This window comes from Chenopodium quinoa, unplaced genomic scaffold (genome assembly GCF_001683475.1).
Source record: "Chenopodium quinoa cultivar QQ74 unplaced genomic scaffold, ASM168347v1, whole genome shotgun sequence".
NCBI lineage: Eukaryota > Viridiplantae > Streptophyta > Magnoliopsida > Caryophyllales > Amaranthaceae > Chenopodium > Chenopodium quinoa.
Window position 1 is genome coordinate 3,099,263 of NW_018744991.1, and position 22,259 is coordinate 3,121,521.

A 22,259-nucleotide genomic window follows, 5' to 3' on the forward strand; every position below is an offset into this window, starting at 1 on the left:
CGGAGACGTTCGATAGTAAGATCCTTTTTATAAATATATACTCCGTATAATATAAGGAAAATATTATACATAGCCCATATAAGTATTAAATTTACACTTGAAAATCGTAAAAGTTAAGAAATCATCAAAATATAAACACTAATAACACTGATTTACGCGTGTTTTTGTCATAAATTTCTAATTTTATACAATTTCTAAGAGTATATTTAATGCTTATATATAGCCCTTAGGGCTACATATAACATTACCCATAATATAATCATACATTGATCATTAACAAGCTAATCATTTAATTAAAGCAATCATTAAGTGTACCATGGAGCATCATGGGAAGCTTCAATGTAGGACCCAATTAATGAATACTAATTGGAAAAAAAAAAACCAATTGAATGATTTAGCAATGCCCATACTTTGATTGCTTGGTGCTCTGGCAAACAAAAATTAGGGTTAGATATTTTTGTACGAGTATTTTGTTGCATTGCATTCTTATCCTTTGTGGATGACTACTTCCACGTTGGATTTTTGGTACCAAACTTAAGACTTATTCTCTTCATATGAAATAAGATTATCTTGCTTGATTCTAATAAGATTTGGTTTGATTTGATTTGATCTGATTTAGTTTGGTGTTTAGAGAGCCACAAGGGCGGATGGTGAGAATCGATCCTAGGGGAGCTCTAACCACTTGAGGTATCCCTCACTCTCATGGGATCTAATTAGGTTCTGCTCATTGTCTACTTTTCAAATATACTATTTTGCATAAAGTTTTGTTTTGTTGTTTTTTTATTTTATTTTTTATTTTTTTTAATTTTATTATAATAACAGTTAAAAATATTTAGCAATAAGTAAATAGAAATTAAAATATCTAGCTAATTTGGTCTAATACAAATATTTCTAGTTAGGTTTGATCTGATTTTGACTAGAATAAGTAACAGGTATTGGAAATTAGTTAAATAAAACCTATCTTTATATCCAATTTGCTCTTAAATTGATTCGTAATTTAATAGTAAACCTGAATTTTAAGATGTATTCATTTTTTCTTTAAATTCACTTATATCTCTATCAAAACTTATATTATATTGGTCACGATTGAACTTATATCACCTTCAATATTTGTGTCTTTGCGACCAATTTCCATACGATAAATAGGCCAAATTGAATCAGCGTAACTTCTCTAATCAACAATATCGACAATTATGCTAGAGAGTAGATACTTTAAGCTACTAACCTATTTTTAATTGTTATTCATAACTTTAAAAACTTGTTAACATTTTCTAATGGAAATTCTACATCATACCCCTGAGGTATTGACTATTCCACGTTGTGCCCCTACCTTTGAAAAGTTCCTCGCTGTAACCTCAAGCCTCAAGGTCCCAAAAGTGATTAAGCTGTACCCCTGTCGTTATCCTTCCGTCACATGTTGCCGTTAGTGGGGCCCACTTTACATCTATTTATTTTTTTTCTCGATTTTCGTGCTAAAAACGTCGACAATATCGACATTTTTTAGCGGGGCCAAATTGAATCAGCGTAACTTCTCTAATCAACAATATCGACAATTATGCTAGAGAGTAGATACTTTAAGCTACTAACCTATTTTTATTTGTTATTCATAACTTTGAAAACTTGTTAACATTTTCTAATTATATATGAGTAGTTTTATACCTTTTATGGTGTATAGTAGGAAGTCGAGTAGAGGATGTAGCATCCAAATGCAACAACAGATAATATAACAATACGTATTAAATTATTGCATGTGTATTTATTCGTTTATATATATGAGCTGTGAACAGTATAGGTAGTTATCCCTCGTGTACTCATAGACATTTTCAGTAGCCAAAAAAACAAGGTGACAAATTATACGTAAAAACTAAAATATGCCAACTACATACTTTTTTTTTAGCAGGAATATATGCAAAATAGATTTTAAAAAATAATGAATTTTCTTCACTATTTTCCTTAATTTTTTTTAATACAAAAATCATATTTCTCCATCCTTTTTGAAATCTACTACTCCGTAGCATACAACTAAAAATGACTTGCTATACAATGTGCTCCGTCTACTACAAACATTTATACGATAGGAAGTACTCTCTCACTTCTGAGGTTGAGGTGATGGAGTAATGTTATCGTGCTAAAAAATGTTGTCGTATTACTTTAATCAAAGGGAGTAGAAGAGATCGACTGAAGACCGTTGTATACATTGTATATACCAGTAAATATACTTCGTACTATTATACATATAAAATTACGAAGTACTCCGTAGATTCCTACCTTTAAAAAAATACTAGTAAAATTAAATGAATAAAAGATCCAGTGATCCACAAAATACCTGTAAATAAAAAAATATAATTAAGAAATTCTGTTTAAGAAAGATTAAAAGAGGCTTTGATTTGAGAAGTTGCCCATAAAAGCTTGGAACCCAAATCTTTCTTCCACACTCTTTCTCTCTCTAAAAAAAAATTGCCCACTTTCTCTCTCTAAAATCCTTCGAAACTCCTCCAATAATGGCGGGTGTGCTCTGCAAATGCACCCCAAAACGAAACTCATACGGCTTCAATGAATTGCTCTTTGGCGTTCGAAAGGGTCGAAATGGTTTCCGTACTCAACGAAACGTTTCTACCATTGTTCTTCCCCCTCTTTTAAAGAAGAAGTTCTTCAAATGGAAATCTGTAATGGGCAAGAATTCTCCAGTTTTCAGGTCTACTTGATTTTCAGCTCATTTTAGTTTCAATTTTGATTTTACTACTGTTTTAGTTTTATGGGTATAATTTGTTGATGATTATTTTGTGTTAATTTTGGATTATCGATGAAATTATTGGGTTTCTTGAATTATTGCATGCTTTCTTGATCATTAAGTTGAATTATTTGATTGGATGATTTTGGGTTTTTATTTTAAGTCATTGATTTGATGTGGGTTTTTTTTGCATTTATATGTGGTGCCTTGATGATGTATAATATGATTTAGTTACGAAATGTTTATCGGAATGTCAAGGGTTAACTACAATCATTAATCGTATTTCCTAAAATGGTAATTATTTCGGGTTTTATGACAAAATCACGCGTTGATCTGCGTTTAATATGAGCTGAACCTTGGAATTATCTGTATTGATGTTGCCTTGATGTAAAATTGTGAAATGTAGTCATTAATACTAAACTAAAATGGGGATTTTTGGTTTTCTTGAAATGATCATTAATTCTTGGCTAAATATTCAAGATTAATAAATGAGAGTTATGAGTTTAAATCTGGTTTTGGAGGGTCTTTTTGGTGTTCTTGAAATGATCATTAATTCTTGGCTGAATGTTTAAGTCACTCTATACTATTAGGATTAATCTGAGACTGTAAAGATTATATGATCAGAGGGCTCTATTCTGAGAATGTGAAGAGTAGACTTCAATTTTATATCTGGGTTTTTGAGGGTTCTATTTTCGGCAAAGTGGTGTGTAATGATGGATCGAAGTGAAGTTACATAGATGACATGATCTTGTGCGTACTTGTCTTTTTGGGCTGTGGCTATAGGCTAGTTTGTCAACTAATCCATTCCACAATAAGTGTCTCTTGTGGCTGGTTTAATCACGTTAAGGAGTTAGGGTGTGTTCTTTTCATCGTACGTGGGTTTCTGAGGGTTCTATTTTTGGCAAAGTGGTGTGAAGTGATCAATCGAAGTGAAGTTGATCTTGTGTGTACTCTGTCTTTGTGGGCCTGTGGCTATAGGCTAGTTTGGCAACTACTCCACTCTAAAATAAGTGTCTTCATGTAAATTTTACTTACATATGTGTACTAATATTTAACTTAATTCATTTGAACTTATTGCCCCAAAACTTAACTCATATGAACGTACTGTAATTGTAAAGCAAGCTTTGGTAGCTCTTATTGTCACTGAATTGTATTGGACGTATTAGCCCTGAACTTAACTTGGCAGAACAAAACAAAACTTATATATGTAGTGGTTAATTAAGTGGAAACAAGGTGAGGAAATAGAGCCTTTATCTTTTTTGTCTTGTACTTTAAATTTGATTCTTGCATAGGTATTTTAAATGACAACTAATAATGGTTTAATATATTAATTTGCTAATAAGTCAACTTAATTAAATTGACTAGTAATGTTGATGTAACCATTAAGAAAGTACTGTATTTTGGATTTCATAACTCAGAAAAAGAGCTCACTAGTACAGCAGCTACAATCTTTCAACTGACCCATTTTTGAAATATTAGCTGCTATTTAACTTTTATACAGGGGATCTACATGACTTAAATAGAGTTTTTTTCCATTAGGGCTTTATCCATTTTCTAAGAAAGTGTTAAATTTAATAATCAACATTCTTTCCATGAAGTTATTTCATACATTTTCAGCAATGTGCAAGTGTTGGTCTAGTACATGTCAATTCTGTTCTAAGTTTTATACAGTTACAAGAATGTGCTTGTATGTAATGCAACTATGTTTTACAAGATATTTGCATTTTAGCAATTACACTTGCACATGTTTTAAGCTGACTTTTTTTCTAAATCCAAGCTGTGAGCATATCTCACTTAACTTTCAGTCCTTCCTCCTTCCCTCTTATTTTAAATTTTTTGTTCCCATGTAGCCTTGAATGTCAGGCGTCTTTACTACAGGTTTGAGCAGTCATGTAAAAGAAATATGTTTGCCCTTCCTCATTTCTGGTTTAGATATTATAAATACATGTGTTTTAATGGTCACAAATTGAATGAAGTAGGTATAAATAGTACGTGCCTGGTACTTGTAAAGTTAGTTTGGTCACTTGTGATAAAAACTAATTTTATCCAGTGATCTACATGTTACAGTATGGATGCCCGAGAGAGGTCAAAATCCTTGATTTTAAAGTCATCAAAGCAGAAGAGAGTGCCTGTTTTTGTGATGATGCCCGCTGATTCCTTTAGCATTGATACTCTTGGGACTATAAGGATTAAAAGGTAAGGTCCCCCGCCCTAGTATAAGATTTTATTTTATACACGTTCTAAACAAGTTTATCAGTGTTCCTTATCATTGCCTTTTACAGACTCAAGGCTTTGTCCGCTTCTCTAAAAGCACTCAAGGCGGCAGGTGTCCATGGAGTTGCAGTTGAGGTTTGGTGGGGAGTTGTGGAACACACTTCTCCTTATTCTTATGATTGGTCTCTTTATGAAGAGCTTTTCAAAATGGTATCTGAAGCTGGTCTGAAGTTGCACATTGCATTGTGTTTCCATTCAAATGCTCGCTTATCATCCCAACATAAAGGTTCTGTGAGCCTCCCACTTTGGATTCAAAAGGTTGCTTCACTTCCCCATTAAATGTTGCTTGACTGAAACTTTGTTTGATTTTAGCTGTTTTGAAGAAATTTTTAATGTCATCTAGTTTGTGGGAGATCCTCTTTTATATTATCATATTTCTCATGTCATTGGTATCCATTGGTGGACATGTATAATATTCTCTACTTATAACAGTGTGATTTTGTGATGGTGTTGTCCTATTTTTGATGATTTCCCTTTTCTCATTTGTCATGGCTAATCTGTTTCCGTTATGTGTTGGATTTGTCTAGTTATGTTTTCGTAATGTCAAAGATCATGCGGATACAAAGTTGGGAGGTGATAATATCAGCCTTGGGGGTTTTAATTTCCTCCTATGCACAATTGTAAATATATGAACCTTATTTCTTTGTCTTTCCCCCAGATTGGAGCTATCGACAGGGACATATTTTACCGAGATCGGAGTGGGAATTTCTGTGACGATTATCTTACACTTGGAGTGGATGAACTTCCTTTATTTTGTGGCCGTACTGCTCTCCAATGTTATGAAGATTTCATTTTTAGTTTCCTTGACAAATTTGACTTGTTAATTGGTCATGTAATTGAAGAAATAAGTGTTGGTCTTGGTCCTGCTGGTGAACTGAGGTGATATTTTTGGCTCCTTGCCCATAAGCATCAGCCTTTTGTTTCCCTTAGCTTACACGAGACTACTTGCAGGTATCCTGCTCATCCATCTGCTGATGGTCGGTGGAGATTTCCCGGAATCGGTGAATTTCAATGCTATGATAAGTACATGTAGGCCAATCTTTCAGCTTCCAAAACTTGCTATAAGCACTTTTGAATAATGCCTTTTTTTTGGGGGGGTAAGGTAGAATGTTCACTTATGCAATGTTATTTCAGGATGGAGGATCTCAAGATAGCTGCTAGCCAAGAAGGAAAACCTCAGTGGGGAGAAAATGGCCCACAAGATGTTGGAAGTTATAAGAGCTCTCCATCTGGAGTACCTTTCTTTGAAGCTGGTCATAAAAGTTTTCTTTCTGACTACGGGCATTTCTTCCTTGTATGTACTTCTCCTGAAAGGTCATCTCCCTTATTTATATGTGTCAATATCTTCGAAAGAAATTCTTTATGCACTCTACACATGTCGTCTTGTGCTACATCACGTGACAGCATAGTGTTTGAGTGTTTGCTCTAACAACAAGAATGCAAGACATTTTCTGGGGTACAAGTAAATTTCATTTCTTCAATCCTAGGCTTTGTAAGCATCACCAAAGTTGACATGGTGGGAGTTCAAAACTAAAGACTAGAGGAGTTATTTCTCTTATTCAATTAAATAATGAGACATTCTTCCAGGAAAATTATTTGGTTGCCAATCTCTTTTTGCTACTAATAGTGTGTCATTACTTGGAGTCTAGTATTACTAGAAAATTGAAATGGAGTTTTAAGCACTGCCGCAGCTGGAATTGAGTCACACTAATAAACTTAAAGAATAGCTGGAAATACCATCAAATGCTTTGGTTATTGATGAAAAACTGAAGTATCCACATGTTTCTGTCAATTGTCAAGAAAATCTGATGTAATTTTTTATTTTTTATTTTTAGGAATGGTACAGTGGTAAACTGATTCATCACGCAGATGCAATTCTTGGAAAAGTAGCAGATATGTTGAAGAAATATCAACAAGATGATAAAACATCTGTGCTACTAGTGGCAAAGATTGGTGCAATACATTGGTGGTACCACACATTGGCACATGCTGCTGAACTTACAGCTGGTTATTACAACACCGCTCAGAGAGATGGCTATGATCCCTTAGCTTTAGTGCTGTTTCGTCATGGTGCAGCTCTACACTTATCGTAAGAGTTCTCCTGTATATACCTTTGATCTTTTACTTAGAATTTACCCCTATCCTGAGGAAATTATGCAAGTCTATCTGCATAATTAATTGATACCCATGTTCTTAACATCTAATACTTCTCCCTTAGTTGTTTGGTGAAGTTTCTAGAGGAATTGTTTGAAAATATTTAGTTTTCTGAATCAGTAATAATGCCACTAATCTATCATCAATCCATTTTTGGTTAAGCTTTACTTTATAATCTATGTGCTTACCCTTGAAAGATTCTTTTTAGGTGCCTTGAAATGAGGGACCGTGATACACCACCAGGTTATTTTTGCAGTCCAGAAGGATTACTACAGCAGGTAAACATATTTTTTTTCCATTTCTCTTCAAGTTATTTTGCCTGAGTGCATCTCCATGTTTCTCGTAATCTGCTTCCTGCCTTCTGTTGTGGAAAGTTAAACAAAATGCCTATATATATATTGTTCGTTTATTTTACAAAAATCCCTCTTAACTTGTAGAACAATGCAGACCCCCCCCCCCAACACACACACAAAAAGAGTAGAAAACCCCTTTCTTCTCAAGTACGGAGTAGGTACTTAGCTTGTTTGCATTGGTAAGCTAGACCAATCTCAAGATCTTCACTAATTACTGAAAGGCAGTGTGGATAGCTTAAAATGAATTATAACACTTTTTTTTCCAGAACCAATGACATCATTACATACTCCAGTTCTTTCGTTCACGAGATCTCGTAGTCCACTGACTTATCTTTTTGAGCTTATTGGCAATGTTCTCTTTGACTAAGGATTGTTCTTCAATTTGACCATCTTAGTTTCTCACTGCTATGACTTTAGTTTCACTTTGATGAATAATGATGTTTAAGGAATGAAATAAGTGAGAGAATAGCACTAGCATATATTTTGTGAATAAAATCTTGTAAGATTTGGCTCATAAAACAAATTAATTACTCCCAATTTTAGCATCGCACTTGCCTTAGGATGGAATCTTGATCTATAAGTCATCCTAGATAGGTGTTAAAATGCACTACTCATCAAGAAGGCTTATTGAGTATAGACATCTTGTTCTGTAAATCAGAGGGCCTTGCAATATCTTTGTGCGGGAATAGTTCAGATGCTTTTGAGTCATTGCATGGATTTGAATGTATTAAGGCCTAACAATATACCATTTTGAATGTAGCTTCAAGCTGTCTCGAAGAGAAGGACTATAAGTTTGACTGGAAGGAATTGTGTTGACCGCTGTGACAAGGTAAACCATCTTGCTTCAAATAAATGCTTAATTTATTGTGCATGTGTGTGCAACTGCACCCATTGTGATTGGGGTGGAGTCTTTGGCTCTATGACAAACTAACAGATCCACTATGTTGGTGTTGCTGCAAAGTAATGTCTTTAGTACTTCTAGTCATTCCAGAGTCCTAGGTCTTAAATGAAGGGAAAAGGAAATTTGAATGTTGCCTCTCATATTTATGATTTGCATAAATAGCAAACTACAGGATGTTTGTAGTTGTCTAAAATGCTCTCTTCTTTTACTTCAGGAGTTATTTTGCATTAGTACTTGCTGTCTTGTTGATATGATTGTTTGGATCTGACCTTGGGGTAGGTAGGAATTGTGGGCTTATTAACCTACAAGTTCACATGCTGTTTATCCCGTTTGGTCCCAGCTCGGCTGTACTTTTATGAAATCTAGTCTTTTAGTACATAAGCTGAGCTGCCTGGATCAAAATTTTGGCTTTTACGAGTGTATTTATTCCCTTCTAATGTACTCCTGATACAATGTTAGAGATCATAAACCATTAGGCTGGAAATTGTTTATATTCATTTATTCAAGAGTCGAGACTCAAACTTCTGCCTCCTGACTTGTTTTCCCCTGCTCTCTCTCTCTCTCTCTCTCTCTCTCTAGCTTTTCTTTATCTCCAACTTATATTCAAATCTGTTGCTTTTATATTTAAAAAGATGAAACCTCATTTTGCAGGCTGGACTGGAGCAAATACAAACTAATTGCACAGAGGCAGAAATTTTAAGATCGTTCACTTATTTCAGATTGAGCAGCAGCTTTTTTAATCCCGAAAAGTGGCACAACTTTGTTCCCTTTGTGAGAAAAATGAATGCTGAACAGTGACACACCATTCAACCAATCAATCTTTTGTTGTTAAGGAATCAAATCGATCATAGAATAGCTTTCACTGCCCTGGAGTTTTTGTCAGGCGGGGTATTTTGATGGTTGTTCATCATACTGACTTCATCAACTTGTATTCTTCATTCTTTACAGATGTAAATACTAAATAGCCCTCCAATGTCAGAGTAGTTACAGCTCTAATTGTTCTATAGGAAACTATCAGCTGTTTTAGGGTACTTAATATACTCTCTTATAGATGTATGGAGTATAATCTCCTATGTAATGAAGCAGACTACTGCATTACACTTAGCCTTATATACGGCCTTACAGGAAAAAGGTTTGTTTTTGTCAGTCATATGACTCATATCAGCTGGTGCAATATTCTTTACTCATTATTTGCTATTAACACAGTTGATCTCTCGTGTTTCTGATCTGTATGTGGATTTATGGTTTCGATCACTTCCACATAAAACTTACAGATGAATTTGTTTTGATCTTGGTGGATGAAGCATTCATTAACTTGATCTGCAAGCAGTTTTGGGTTCATTAACGATTTATTTTCATTTTTGATTGGTATGTGTATATGAAAATCAATTTTGCCTTTTCATTGTTATTTTTTAAAAATGTTATCTATAAATTAGATAAATTGTGTTCATTGCAGTATTGAAGCTTTTTTTTTTTTTTTTTTTTGGCAAGTCATGAGATTTTACAGTGGCGCAAGTTTCTTAAAATGGGGCTGTTTTTGAGGACTTGTCCAATATTTGTGCTTATAACAATTAATTTTGGATCTCAATTCGTCAATGGCTTTGAATCATTGACGGTTAGGCTTTCCTGAATTTCTGTTGAGATTTTTCCATTTAGGCACGATTTATGGAATCATAGAGCCTAAACGATACAACTTAACCACATTTTGACATCATCAATTGTCCAAAAGAGTTAAATTGGCTCTTGGGTAACCCACTAACCCAAAGAAAGTAGTTGAAGGATTCATTCATCCTCTTATTAGACCGCTATCAATCTTTAGATTAAATTTCATATACAACATTTCGTATATAACTCATGTTTGAGAATTTAGTATTATGTTTTTTTCAAAATGTCACAACCTCAAACCCGCATATGTCTGATCTCAACATTCTCAAGTATATTTTTTAAAAAACAAAACTTCATCTCCGCTTCATCACTCATCAAACTTGTACCTATCACCATCTTGGAGCTTGATGTAAGGCGAGTATCTACGGATCTACCATTTATCAAACTCAATCTACTAATATCCTTAGCTTAGACATGTATAGAAACAAATCCTTTAACCTTAATACAACAATAAATACGTCAATGAACCTTTTTACTACCTCCGTTACAGATTATGTGCAACGATTTGACATAAAACAGATAGGGAAAATGTCTAATCGTTGCACATAAGTTGTAACGGAGGTAGTATGTAATATACTTCGTATTTCACAGCATACGATATTGATCACACGTGCACGCGCGCACACAAACCTAATCGGCCACAGCCCTATAAAAACAAAAGAAAAAGTACTAAAACGAAAAGGGTCGACATGGCCATTTACTTGCCCGTAGGTTCAAAGTTGATCTAATATGATATTTGGCCAAATAACAACACAAAAATCACTCTCCATTTCTCCAAAACCTTAGCTGCCAGCCATGGCAACAGCTTATCTACTCTCCTCACCTTCTTCCTTCAAATCCATCCCCAAAACCCATTACTCAACCTCTCTTCTTCCTCTCAAAAACCCATCATTTCTCTCATTTACAACAACACCCACTACCCCAAATCCCTCCAAAAGATTAATCCTTTGCAAATCCAAGAAAAATGATGAAAATATTGATGCCCCAGATCGATTAATCTCAGCAATTTGCTATTTTTACCCCCTTTTTGATGGAATTCAATATGGAAAATATGTAATTAACCAATTCACCCCTCTTCAACTCATTATTCAACCTCTAATTCCTGCTATTAAGGTCTTCCAAAGCTTCCCACTCAATGGTGTTTTGGTCTTTTTTACCCTGTATTTTGTTGTTGTAAGAAATCAAAATTTCAGTAGATATGTGAGGTTTAATACTATGCAAGCAATTGTTCTTGATATTCTGCTGATTTTTCCTGATCTTTTGGAGAGAAGTTTTAATCCAAAAGATGGGATTGGGTTGGATTTGATGATGAGTTTGGATAGTACTGTGTTTTTGTTCTTGTTGGTTAGTTTGATTTATGGGTCTTATTCTTGTGCTCTTGGTCAAGTGCCTAGATTGCCTATTGTTGCTGAAGCTGCTGAGAGGCAAGTCCTTTGAATTTCATTTCACTAATATTACTATTTTTGTTTTTATTTAATTATGTTGTTTATAATCTTCTCTGTTACAAAAATTGTATCAAATTATTGTATACTTTGGAATTATTATGAACAAGGGTAGTTTTGTTGTATCATTGATTTTTTGATATAGATGAATAGAAATTAGAATTTGGGAATTGCCCTTTGGATGAAAAGTATAATTTTTTATTTCAGCTTTGGATGAATGAGCATTACTTGAGGTTTTGTTGTTGGTCCATCTTATAAACTATGTATACATTTCATTTATGCATAAATTTCATTGTTGGTTGAAACCTCGACTCGAGAACGTAACTTAGTCCTTGTTTGATTGACAGCAAAATATATAGGAAGTGAAGGTTCCTAGTTTGTGTAACAAAGTAAGTCAATTGGTTAGAAAGTTTTTAGGAAGTTTGTAAACTTCCTAAGAAATGACACTACATGGGAAAAGAAACTTCATTTAGTCGTAAATCATGTTTATAGTGCTTCTTACTTGATTACATAGTGAACCTTGGCTTAAGGCTAGATACCCCTTTTACATCCTTGATCCATCATAGTAACCTACTCACTATGTCATGTTGCAATAACTCTTATGTTCATGGTGCTTTCAGTAGCTGCTAGCACGCGACATGCTAGTGAGAAAACCATTTATTTCAGCTGCTAGCAATAATTGTTGCTGTTCTTCTTCAAAGTTGGCATATTCTTCCTATTTTATATTTGATTTGGAAATCAAGCTGAGGATAACCAGGCAATATCCAAGGAGCAGGGGCACTAAGGCATTAGCCTGTCTAGTTGCTACTAACTCAGCTCCTTTTGGCTTTTGCCATTCCTCACTTACACTATTTATGTCCCAAGTGGGGCAGATCATCAACTTTCTCACCAAGCATCTCAATTAATGCAATTTCCGATGCCATCACCAATGTCTCCGTCACTGCACTAGCATAGGTGATTAGTTGATTACACGTTGACCATCACATGTGAATCTTTCTTAGAAACCAAGTTCAATCTTTGATCATTACCCTATTTGTAACATATCTCTCTCTATGTCCTAGACTTTCTTCGAGCCAGTGAAATGTTGCCTCATTTTATTTTCAAAAACCCTAGAGATTATTGTGTTGGGCGGACAATGACTGCCTTGCCTTTGGCTATTCAAGGCACATTGACATAACTGACATCAGAGACAGAAGAATGGTAATTCCTGTTAAGAACATCAGTTACGGTGAAGTAGCTGCTTTGTCGGATCCTTTTAGGAATTCCGAATCTCTTATATAAAGTAATGGCATGCTGTCGGTTCCACAAGCCCCACCAGACCAGATACTGTTTTGACAATTATCGTTGACTAATGACTACTACTTCGTATATCATTAAGCTGCTAGTGTAGAAGTTGTCTAACAACAATGCTGAGATGATCTACACAGAAAATGTAATGACCATGTTTTGCTTGAAACAAATTTTCCCTTGGTATATATTCTGAGGTTTGAGCAACTACAAAAAAGAGTTAACTTGGTCTGTTGCTGTATCATGCAGCGCCACTTTACCCTCCCTTTTATATGTTGAGCAAGGAAATTAGCTTATAGCTTCCTACTGATATGCTGGACAAGTTTGAGAATATTGGTGGGATGTGGGTCTAAAGACCATGGGTTATCTCAACCCGAGTTGTCTGTAAATGGCTTGATGGCATGTTCTAGGTAGTGGGTGCTGTTGATGTGGCCTTATTTCCTAAAGTGCTGTTTAAGGCTTAATAAATATGGCATTTATCCATAGAATCCATATAATTCTCCTTCCCAGTTTCTACAGCAACTAACTGATAATAAATTTAGGTCTATACTATTATCTTTTCATCTCAAGCCATTGCTTTAGTATTCTGTGCTGTGTATTTTGACTGATTAGTTAGCTTGAAATTGAACTACAAATAGCCCTATTTTGAATTACCACTGTGAAAGGTCCAACTGTGGGAGTACTTTCCTCAATAGTAAATGGCATCCATCTGCTAAGAATTAGGACCTAAGGCATGTCTTGAACCTCTATGTTCGTCTCAAATACTTTGGAGCAAACAAGCTCCATCCCCTCTTCTTCAATTCTAAGGTCTACCTTGGCAATCACTTTATTCTTTAACATTAGTCTTCTGTTCCTATTCTTTCCAACCTACCTTTGAGGAGAAAATGAATCAAGAATTTTGGCCAAAGAGAACATTGATAATGCAGAAAGAACCGCATATTTTGTCAGTTTAATCAGAGTAGCCCTGTATGATCTTTCTGTAATACCTGTGATTGGAATCATGCCCTCCCCACAAGGCCAATCGAAGCACCACAATGCTCCGGCCAATTACATGTGGACATATAGCTGTAAACTCTTTGCTGATAAGCCTTTAAGTACTCAGGCAAGGTAAAAAAAATTTACTGGTGCAATGAGATTCAGTTATCTGACCTTTCTGATAGACTTAAGATTTTCTGCCTGTGAGATTAAGCAATGTAAAGATTCACCCCTTAGTTGTAATCCTGTCAAGAAAAAGATAAGAAATATTTGATATTCTTCCATGGTTTGCCAGTGAATCAAGTCCCTTCCATGCTGCAAGACATGAGCATCCTGGTTATGAACACGTTGGTTACACTGGTTTAATCTCCAAGTAGAGTTTGCTACGAAAGCTATGATATTGGAGACTGAGGTTATTACATCCTGGTTCATGGAGACATTAAGCAAAGATTCACCCATTGCAATGTATTAAATTGGTTCAGGCCCTTCAGGGACAAGCCCTACTGCTAGGGTGATGCGAAGCCAGTAGGACTCGATACAACCTCCTAATTTCAATGTCACAAGGTATACGTTTTCACCACGACACCACTAGACTAAGCCAAGCTTATTTTGTAAGCCTGGTCCGAACACGAACACAAGTTATTAAACCAGGGCAATATTGCCTCAAAAAATCATTTATTTGAGTCTAATATAAATTTTTCGTCTATTTACACAAATCCTATATTGACTTTGACCATGTCTAGTTACTAATTTTACTAACATACCAAGTATTAAAATAGTATTATAATAGTGATAGGGCTAATTTAAATGTTTATTTTCAAAATAATTCTCTTTAATAATTTTTTTATCAAAACATAATTTAAGATAATGGTTTAAGTAGTGTGTTAGCAATCATGTCCTTCTAAAACGATGCATTGTGGAAAAGCAAAAGAATAAATTAGAATTGGACATGAGTCGGGCTAGCTTGAGGGCCAACTAAATTTAACACGAAAATGATCTAACCTAGCACACCCTTGCCATGGAACAAAAGGCACGCCGCATGGGTCTTACATGGGCTTAATTACAAATTTTGGCAAGAGCACGAAAGGCCAACTTGTGTGTCGGTATGTCTTTTTTTTTCACTACGGAGTCAAAATATATAAGGCATGAACTTGACCTCTAAGATATCAGCCTCGGGTTACAACATATGAGTCAGGTCGTGCATAAGCTTCATTTATAAATGACCCTCACGAATTCAACACCACATGTCTTTTTCTTAACTCAATCCGAGTCCATCTTTAATTAAAACTACTTCGTATTTACCAATTGAAATTGGACCTTTTATCAACCATAAAACTGGGCCAAGTAATATAGACCAAGTGTCAACCAAAGGTCATGAACCATCTACCACAAGTCAAAAATATCAAGATAACACAAACAAAGAAACTTCTAGTAGCAGCCAAAAATCCCTAAATTCCCAAAAAAAAATCACTTCAATTTCTCTCTCAACTTCATACCTCAATTCAAGAAATGGGGAGCTCACCAAGGAATGGATCGTTGAAGCAAGCAGCAATAGTAATGGGTGCGCTCGGTTTTGCGTGGTTAACCATCGAGCTTGCTTTCAAACCATGGCTCGACAAGGCTCGAGCCGCTATCGACAAGTCGGACCCTGCTCATGACCCTGATGATGACAACGACAACGACTTCGTTTCACACGATGCTCAAGCTGCTGCCGTTGAGAATGATAATGATGATTAACTGGTTAACATTGTTGGGTTTTGGTTTTCTAATTAGGGATTTCGGTTTAACCTTTTGATGATAATGTTATCAACTTTATTTATGTAATAATGCTTTAGATTTAATTTAATGTTATAAATAATGATGATAATTGATAAGGGTTTAATTTAGTTTTTATTGATCATCCAAAATTTTTTTGTTTCAAATTAGTTATTGTTGGTTTTTTATTTATGCTTAAACAAAGGTATGCAATTTCTAATCAAATAAAACAAGCAATTAGAAAAAGGGTCATATTTATTTGGTGGGAGTCGTGGGACTAAAGATAGGATATTACTAGTAGTGATGAAAATTGAAAAGATAAGATAACATGTCATTAGAAGCCATCTAGGTAATTATTTTAGGTTTCATTGAAACTCTAGCTTGATTGATGGTGGTTAATGGTTAATGATATGGTTAATCGGTTATGTTATCAATGACACCGTTCTTAGGCTTATGAACGATTTGTTCAACTTATTTTGACTAATTTAAAAAAAATAAGTGCACACAAGCTTAGATAAAATATATATTTTGCTACAATGATTATGAATTGTGAGTTTGTGACGCAATAACAAATATGTCATGTTATAGTGAAAGTTTACATGAAATTTAGTTTAGTTAAAATAATTGAATAAAACAAACTATATATAGCATTACTTGCTAATTAATTGATTGATTAAATATCAAATTTTGAATCCTTTGAAAATGATTTTTGGTTGTTTGTGGGACAAGTGGAAGCTTCAAAGAAGTGTTACAAAGAAGAATGTCTTAATAATCTGTCACATATACAAAGTTTTAATTTGATACATTACGTCCAAAACTTAAAGTAACTAAAATAGTTGATATCCGCACGTTTCACATCCCGGATAAATTGCGTGTTGAGGACCAAGTGTTCACGGGACAAATATACAATAACGTCAAATATGAAGATATAGCAAAAACTAGTAGTATTGATTAGTAACCACAATTCCAAAATAAAAGCAACAATTCCAAATTTCCAAAATCACTTGAATATCTTACTCTAACTTGATCAATTATAGGAGATGACGAGCGCACCAAAGGAAGGACATGTGAAGCAAGCAGCAATTTTAATGAGTGTGCTTGCTGTTGGGTGGCTAGCCGTCGAGCTGGCTCTCAAGCCGTGGCTCGGCAAGAAAGGAGCCACTTCGGACAAGCCGGAACCTACTGAAGCTAATGAAACTAGCGCGGCTCATGTTGAACCTACTGCGGCTAATGATGAACCGGCGGTCCAAGAAGCTGCTCCAACAGAAGCTCAAGCCGTTGAAGCCGGTGATGATGCAACTACAAGCAGTTGATTTTCCGTTAGTCGGCTTAGCGGCTGTGTTCTTTTCTTTTAAGCCTTTTTCAATTTAATAGCTTTAATTAAACGATCTTGTTGATCTCTGTCCTGCCCTTGTGGCTCTCTAAACACCAAAAAAACTTATTTATCTATGTACTGTTTCACGATCTAAAAAGGTGGGAAAATTACTATGTATTAAGTCATTTATTTTGATGACATGAATAATCATAATAAGTGCATGATTTCATTGGTGATTTAGACCATTTAGTGGTCATTGTTTATTTTATTGCCCAATTTTGATATTTTGCAATCCACCCTAGTTAGATTGCAAACTAACTAGGGTGGATTGCAAAATATATACAATTACATCTTTGTTTTTTCTAGCTATTTAAATTGCTACATATATATTGACATCCACAATTTCCAATATGAGTTTAAGCGTTAATATTATACTTACGGTAACTAATTAATTATATATTTATATATTGTAATATTGTACTGTATGAGTTTTATCAGTACGTAATAATGACTATCGGCATTATTCATTTTTTTTATTTTACTATTTTTCATTTATATATAAAAAGTGAAAAATATAAATTATGTTGGATATGTTTGTTTATATGTGTATAATTTTTTACAATTAAACAATACTCGTATTAATAAAGGTAAAGTTATTGCAAACGTGTCAAGTCATAATGAAATAACTTAGAAAAAAAGCGTAGAAAGTAACTCGTGGCCGGTGGCCGCCTATGGATTATTATCTACTAGCATGTCATCCAAAAAAAATCATCCAATCCTTTATACTTCATATAAATTGAAAACATGACTTGTTCAATTTTTTTTTTTATTTTTTTTTTTTTTTTTTTTTGTGTGTGTGTGTGTGTGGAAACGAGGGGCAAGCCCCAAAAAGAAGAAAAACACTAGCAGACTTGTTCAAAAAGATAAGAGAATTTATCAATAAATTCCAGTCCGTATCCTATATAGCTTTCTTGGAGGAAAATTTATAAATCTTTCATAAGAACTATGATTATTATGATTTATGACAAACTTATCCAAACATAGGAACTATATATATATATTCAATCCAGCTTACAAAGTTTCTAAGGAAAAGGTGGAAAGCTTAGGCATCAACTACATTCCCCTGGAAGTCAGCCTTAAGGAAGCTGTCGAATCCTTGATCGAGAAGAAGTTCATCAGTGCTTAATTTTGCTGTTTGATCTCATAGCTATTATGTTGGACAGACATTTCTAGAGCTTATGGAGTATAATCTTAGCTTAAATTGCATATACAATAATGTTCCAATTTCCAACTTTGATGTTTTAATTTCCAACATTATTTCCTATATACAATAATGTTTCAATTTCCAACTTTGATGTGTATTACTGATTACTGAATTCTAGTAATACATGTACATTTCAAAATATTATTGCAGAGGGAACTTTATCAAGTTGATCCTACACTTATCAAGTCTGGCTGCCTGATGTCTCGGCCTTTAGGTACCTCAAGTATGCCCGAGCAATGCATGCCTCAGCTAGCACTTCTCTGTCATAAATGACAAGTTTTGTACTCTGGAAACTAAATTCAAGTTGGTTGCATTGGCTCGGTAACTATATGGTTGTACATTTGTGTCGCGGTGCTTCTATGGCATCCTAGGTGCATCTTGCTAGTTGCTACCTTGTTAGTCAACCTTTACTAGCTAACAAGGTAACAATGCAAGCTACTTCTTTAATTTATTTGGTGGAATAGTATGGATCAATAGCCTACACCATGTTGGGCCAGCAGGCCCAGAAGTTGGCATTAATATCCCATAGCAATTGGCCCAAATATAATGTATTATATTGATAGTAGTTTATACAAAGTATAATTAAGTACAAGGCTCCTAACCTCCCAGCTTAGAATATTGAAGGAGAAAAAATTAAAAAAAAAATAATATTATGTGGTAGAATATTTTGATAATTAAGAATATTATTATATGTAAATAAAGAAAATAAAAATATAAAAATCACATTTCACATTGATCAATTAATACGAAGTATAACTTTAAAAGCTCCAAACCTCAAAGCTAAACAAACAATAAAAAATCATTTGTTAAACCCTAATTTTAAGAGCAAGTATCAAAATAAAATACGGAGTAATATTGATTCACATCAACTAGTACATTAAATTAACAAATAAGAAGGCAACGTTGCTTAAATTTATTAATTGTCAAAATATCATGGAAAAATAATTACTCCCTCCGTCCCTAAATTACATTCATGTTTCTAGCATTTATTCCTCACATAATAAAGGAAAACGGAATTGAAATTTAGGGACGGAGGGAGTATTATTTACTAGGTATAAAAAGGTGATTTAGTTGGTTTTTTTACAAAATTCATGGATTCAACTAGCTAGCTAGGTTCCTCAAATGTATTCCATAACTAGTTAGGAAATGGCATGGAATAAATCCCCAATTTAAGCTCTAATTAGATTTAACTAAATCAAGTATGGAGTAGTAATTAGCTAAACGTATCAACAATCCGAACAACATCCATATAAATATAGTCATATATAATAATCCGTATCTTATAAAATAATCGCACATAGCTCATGGAAGTTACAAAAATGATATGCTAATCACCGACCATTGATAACAGAATTTTCGATTGCCTCAAATACATGAAAGAATACTCATAAAAACGTTGTCCTTTCTACAAGAAAATTTATTAGAGGGAAGATTGTAATCAAATGACGTTAACCATTAGCAAGAACTAGGGATGCTCAAGGAATCAATCTTAACAATGTAACATCCACTAATTCTTGTTCTTTTACGAATTTAAGTAAGTTCCTTGTCAAAAAAAAAAAAAAAAAAAAAAAAAAAAAAAAAACAGGTAAGTTCAAATTATATTAGGGGGCCTCCTTAAAATGCGATACATGATGATTCGTTTTCGAGGTGGGTCGTTATGGATTTTCGTTGGTATTGACAAGAATACAAAATTTAAACAAATTGTCTAGCAATTTCAAAGCAATTAACAACTACTCGTGTATTTTCCTAGCAGGCAACATCTGAACTTAAAAAAACTTTCATAATTGAATTTTACGCATTCTCTAATATCTTTAAATTCATAAAATTAAAACATGTAAGATATTAAAACAATAATTAATATAGATTCATTAAAATGACTCTAGCAAGAACTTACACATAGACAGATTTAGAGACAGACCATATTAGACCACGACTAGCATAAATAACGCATGAAACCTTATGTAAATGCATAGAGAATGTGTTCAATCCTTGTTGGCATCAATATAAAGATGATTTGTGTATAGTGATTTATGACCATAAGGTGAACTAAATAGGACATTAGATAAAATAATATAGATTTTTAGAAAATTTAATTTTCAACATTCTCGATATATGACAAATTAGAGAGAAATAGAATAGAATGATTTGATTATTATTCATCAATAGGTTGAGTATTTATACAAAACCTAAGCTCATAAGATAGGAAACAATCTTCCTAAAAGATATACGTCTAACCATAAACTCTAAAGATATATTCTCAAAATAATATCTTAACATAAATATCCTAATTAAATATATTATTTACTTAAATGATATTTACGGAAAATATATCACACATATATTTTCCGATATCTCTAACACCCTCCCGCAATAGTAACGGCAGTAACACGAACGTTGCGATTGGAAATTCTTCACTTTGTTGAAGCAGAGATGCACACTCTTGTGATGTCGCCTTCAATTTTTTTTCTTCTTTTTCAATGATGAGAACGTTCATCTTTTCGAACTCATCAGTCATCAATCAATCAAGCAGGAACGTCATTCTTTTCGAACCTGCAAATATAATAATTTTGGTTTTTCCAGAGCAAAACTGAGCTCCAATCAAATATTGGTTTTTCAGAGTAAACCACACTCAAATCTTTTATTGGTCTTTCAGAGTAAACCACACTCAAATCTCTTGGTCTTTCAGAGTAAACCACACTCAAATTTTTTATTAGTTTTTCAGAGTAAAACCAAACTCAAATTCAAAAGAGCAAAATCATGCTCAAATCAACTCACAAACCTTGTCTCACGGCACAAGGATAACCAAATATATCTTGTCTCACGACACAAGAGAGCCGTTTTTTAATTTTTTTCATCTCCAAAGATGTGTTATAGTGGAGGAAGTCCACTCACATACTCCCAAAAAAAAAAAATCTCCCAAAAAAAAAATTCACATACACATATATGATACGTGTACCAACCCAAAAAAATAAAAATTTAAAAAATATTAATATTGCAAAGCGGAAGCAAAATTTTGAATCCCACTGGTGGGTTTAACTTTCTAACCCACCAGCAGGGGGGGAAATTTTTGTGAGCGGTCCCAAGATTTAACCTGCTCTTGATACCATGACAAATTAGAGAGAAATAGAATAGAATGGCTTGATTATTATTCATCAATAGGTTGAGTATTTATACAAAACCTAAGCTCATAAGATAGGAAACAATCTTCCTAAAAGATATACGTCTAACCATAAACCCTAAAGATATATTCTCAAAATAATATCTTAACATAAATATCCTAATTAAATATATTATTTACTTAAATGATATCTACGGAAAATATATCACATATATATTTTCCGATATCTCTAACAATATACCTCATAATCTACTACATTAAGCTTGACGGATCAGTGATTGACTTTTAATGTCTTCAAATCTTTCCAAATACAGACATTTTCAATTTGCGTTGATGTTCAGATTGAATAGTTGATGACATAATTTTTTTTTTGGGAACAAAAGTTGATGACATAATCTAATAAACTCATATGAATTGATTGAATTGGGAAGAAGACCCTAAAGTTTGAAACATGATATATGTATATATAGATCATGGTGGAGTGACATTACAAATTTACAATAGTGTCTTCTCTTTAAGTTCTGGATTAGTGAATGTGTTTGAACTAAAAGCGTGTTTGGACTAGTGAACTACTATATGTTGTATCATTCTCGTGCTCAATGTAACCATCAAGTAAATTTTATATTTGATAATTAGAATTATTTGTCGCGGTTTTAGAATTCAATACATGTGAAGATAGGGAAGGAAGCAATCAAGCAACATAAGTTTTAGCAAAATCAATTAGAAGACTCGAATCTAGGAGCTCAAGATCATCAACTTATTTTTTAACACCATAGAAATCAGTAAAAAATATCCCAAGTTCCAAACTTATAACGGTCGAAAAAGAACAAAAGATAAAATCTTCAATCTTAACCGTCGAGGGCCCACAAAAGTCGTCGGTGGAAGGACACTCTTTTTATTTTATTTAATTTTTATTTTGTTTGGGGTGAAAAATGACAAAGGACCTTTCTTAGATTATTCTGTCAAATACTCAAATGTGGACAACACTCTTGTTGAGTTAGGGACCCACCAATGGACCTTTCTAC

General features: G+C 33.9%; 3 protein-coding genes across 3 annotated transcripts; all 3 read left to right on the plus strand.

Moving 5' to 3' along the window:
- The first annotated feature begins 2,184 nt into the window (after window positions 1-2,184).
- Window positions 2,185-9,555, plus strand: LOC110707000 (inactive beta-amylase 4, chloroplastic-like). Its single transcript, XM_021885017.1, has 10 exons — window positions 2,185-2,695; window positions 4,799-4,927; window positions 5,014-5,263; window positions 5,664-5,884; window positions 5,957-6,034; window positions 6,140-6,299; window positions 6,841-7,094; window positions 7,368-7,437; window positions 8,273-8,341; window positions 9,065-9,555. Exons 1-10 carry the CDS (start codon window positions 2,502-2,504, stop codon window positions 9,209-9,211), a joined length of 1,572 nt encoding a protein of 523 aa, XP_021740709.1. The 5' UTR covers window positions 2,185-2,501; the 3' UTR covers window positions 9,212-9,555.
- A 1,117-nt stretch (window positions 9,556-10,672) lies between these two features.
- On the plus strand, window positions 10,673-11,768 carry LOC110707001 (protein TIC 20-v, chloroplastic-like). Its single transcript, XM_021885018.1, has one exon. It carries the CDS (start codon window positions 10,874-10,876, stop codon window positions 11,513-11,515), a length of 642 nt encoding a protein of 213 aa, XP_021740710.1. The 5' UTR covers window positions 10,673-10,873; the 3' UTR covers window positions 11,516-11,768.
- Window positions 11,769-16,389: 4,621 nt separating this feature from the next.
- On the plus strand, window positions 16,390-17,114 carry LOC110707003. The gene has a single exon (XM_021885019.1). The coding sequence runs from the start codon at window positions 16,578-16,580 to the stop codon at window positions 16,848-16,850; it is 273 nt and encodes a 90-aa protein (XP_021740711.1). The 5' UTR covers window positions 16,390-16,577; the 3' UTR covers window positions 16,851-17,114.
- The last annotated feature ends 5,145 nt before the right edge of the window (window positions 17,115-22,259 follow it).

Coding starts and splice junctions, on each gene's coding strand:
- LOC110707000 (XM_021885017.1), top strand. CDS start 2,502: ATGGCGGGTGTGCTCTGCAAATGCACCCCAAAACGAAACTCATACGGC. Junction 6,300..6,840: donor ACTACGGGCATTTCTTCCTT/GTATGTACTTCT, acceptor TTTTATTTTTAG/GAATGGTACAGTGGTAAACT. Junction 7,438..8,272: donor CAGAAGGATTACTACAGCAG/GTAAACATATTT, acceptor TTTTGAATGTAG/CTTCAAGCTGTCTCGAAGAG.
- LOC110707001 (XM_021885018.1), top strand. CDS start 10,874: ATGGCAACAGCTTATCTACTCTCCTCACCTTCTTCCTTCAAATCCATC.
- LOC110707003 (XM_021885019.1), top strand. CDS start 16,578: ATGACGAGCGCACCAAAGGAAGGACATGTGAAGCAAGCAGCAATTTTA.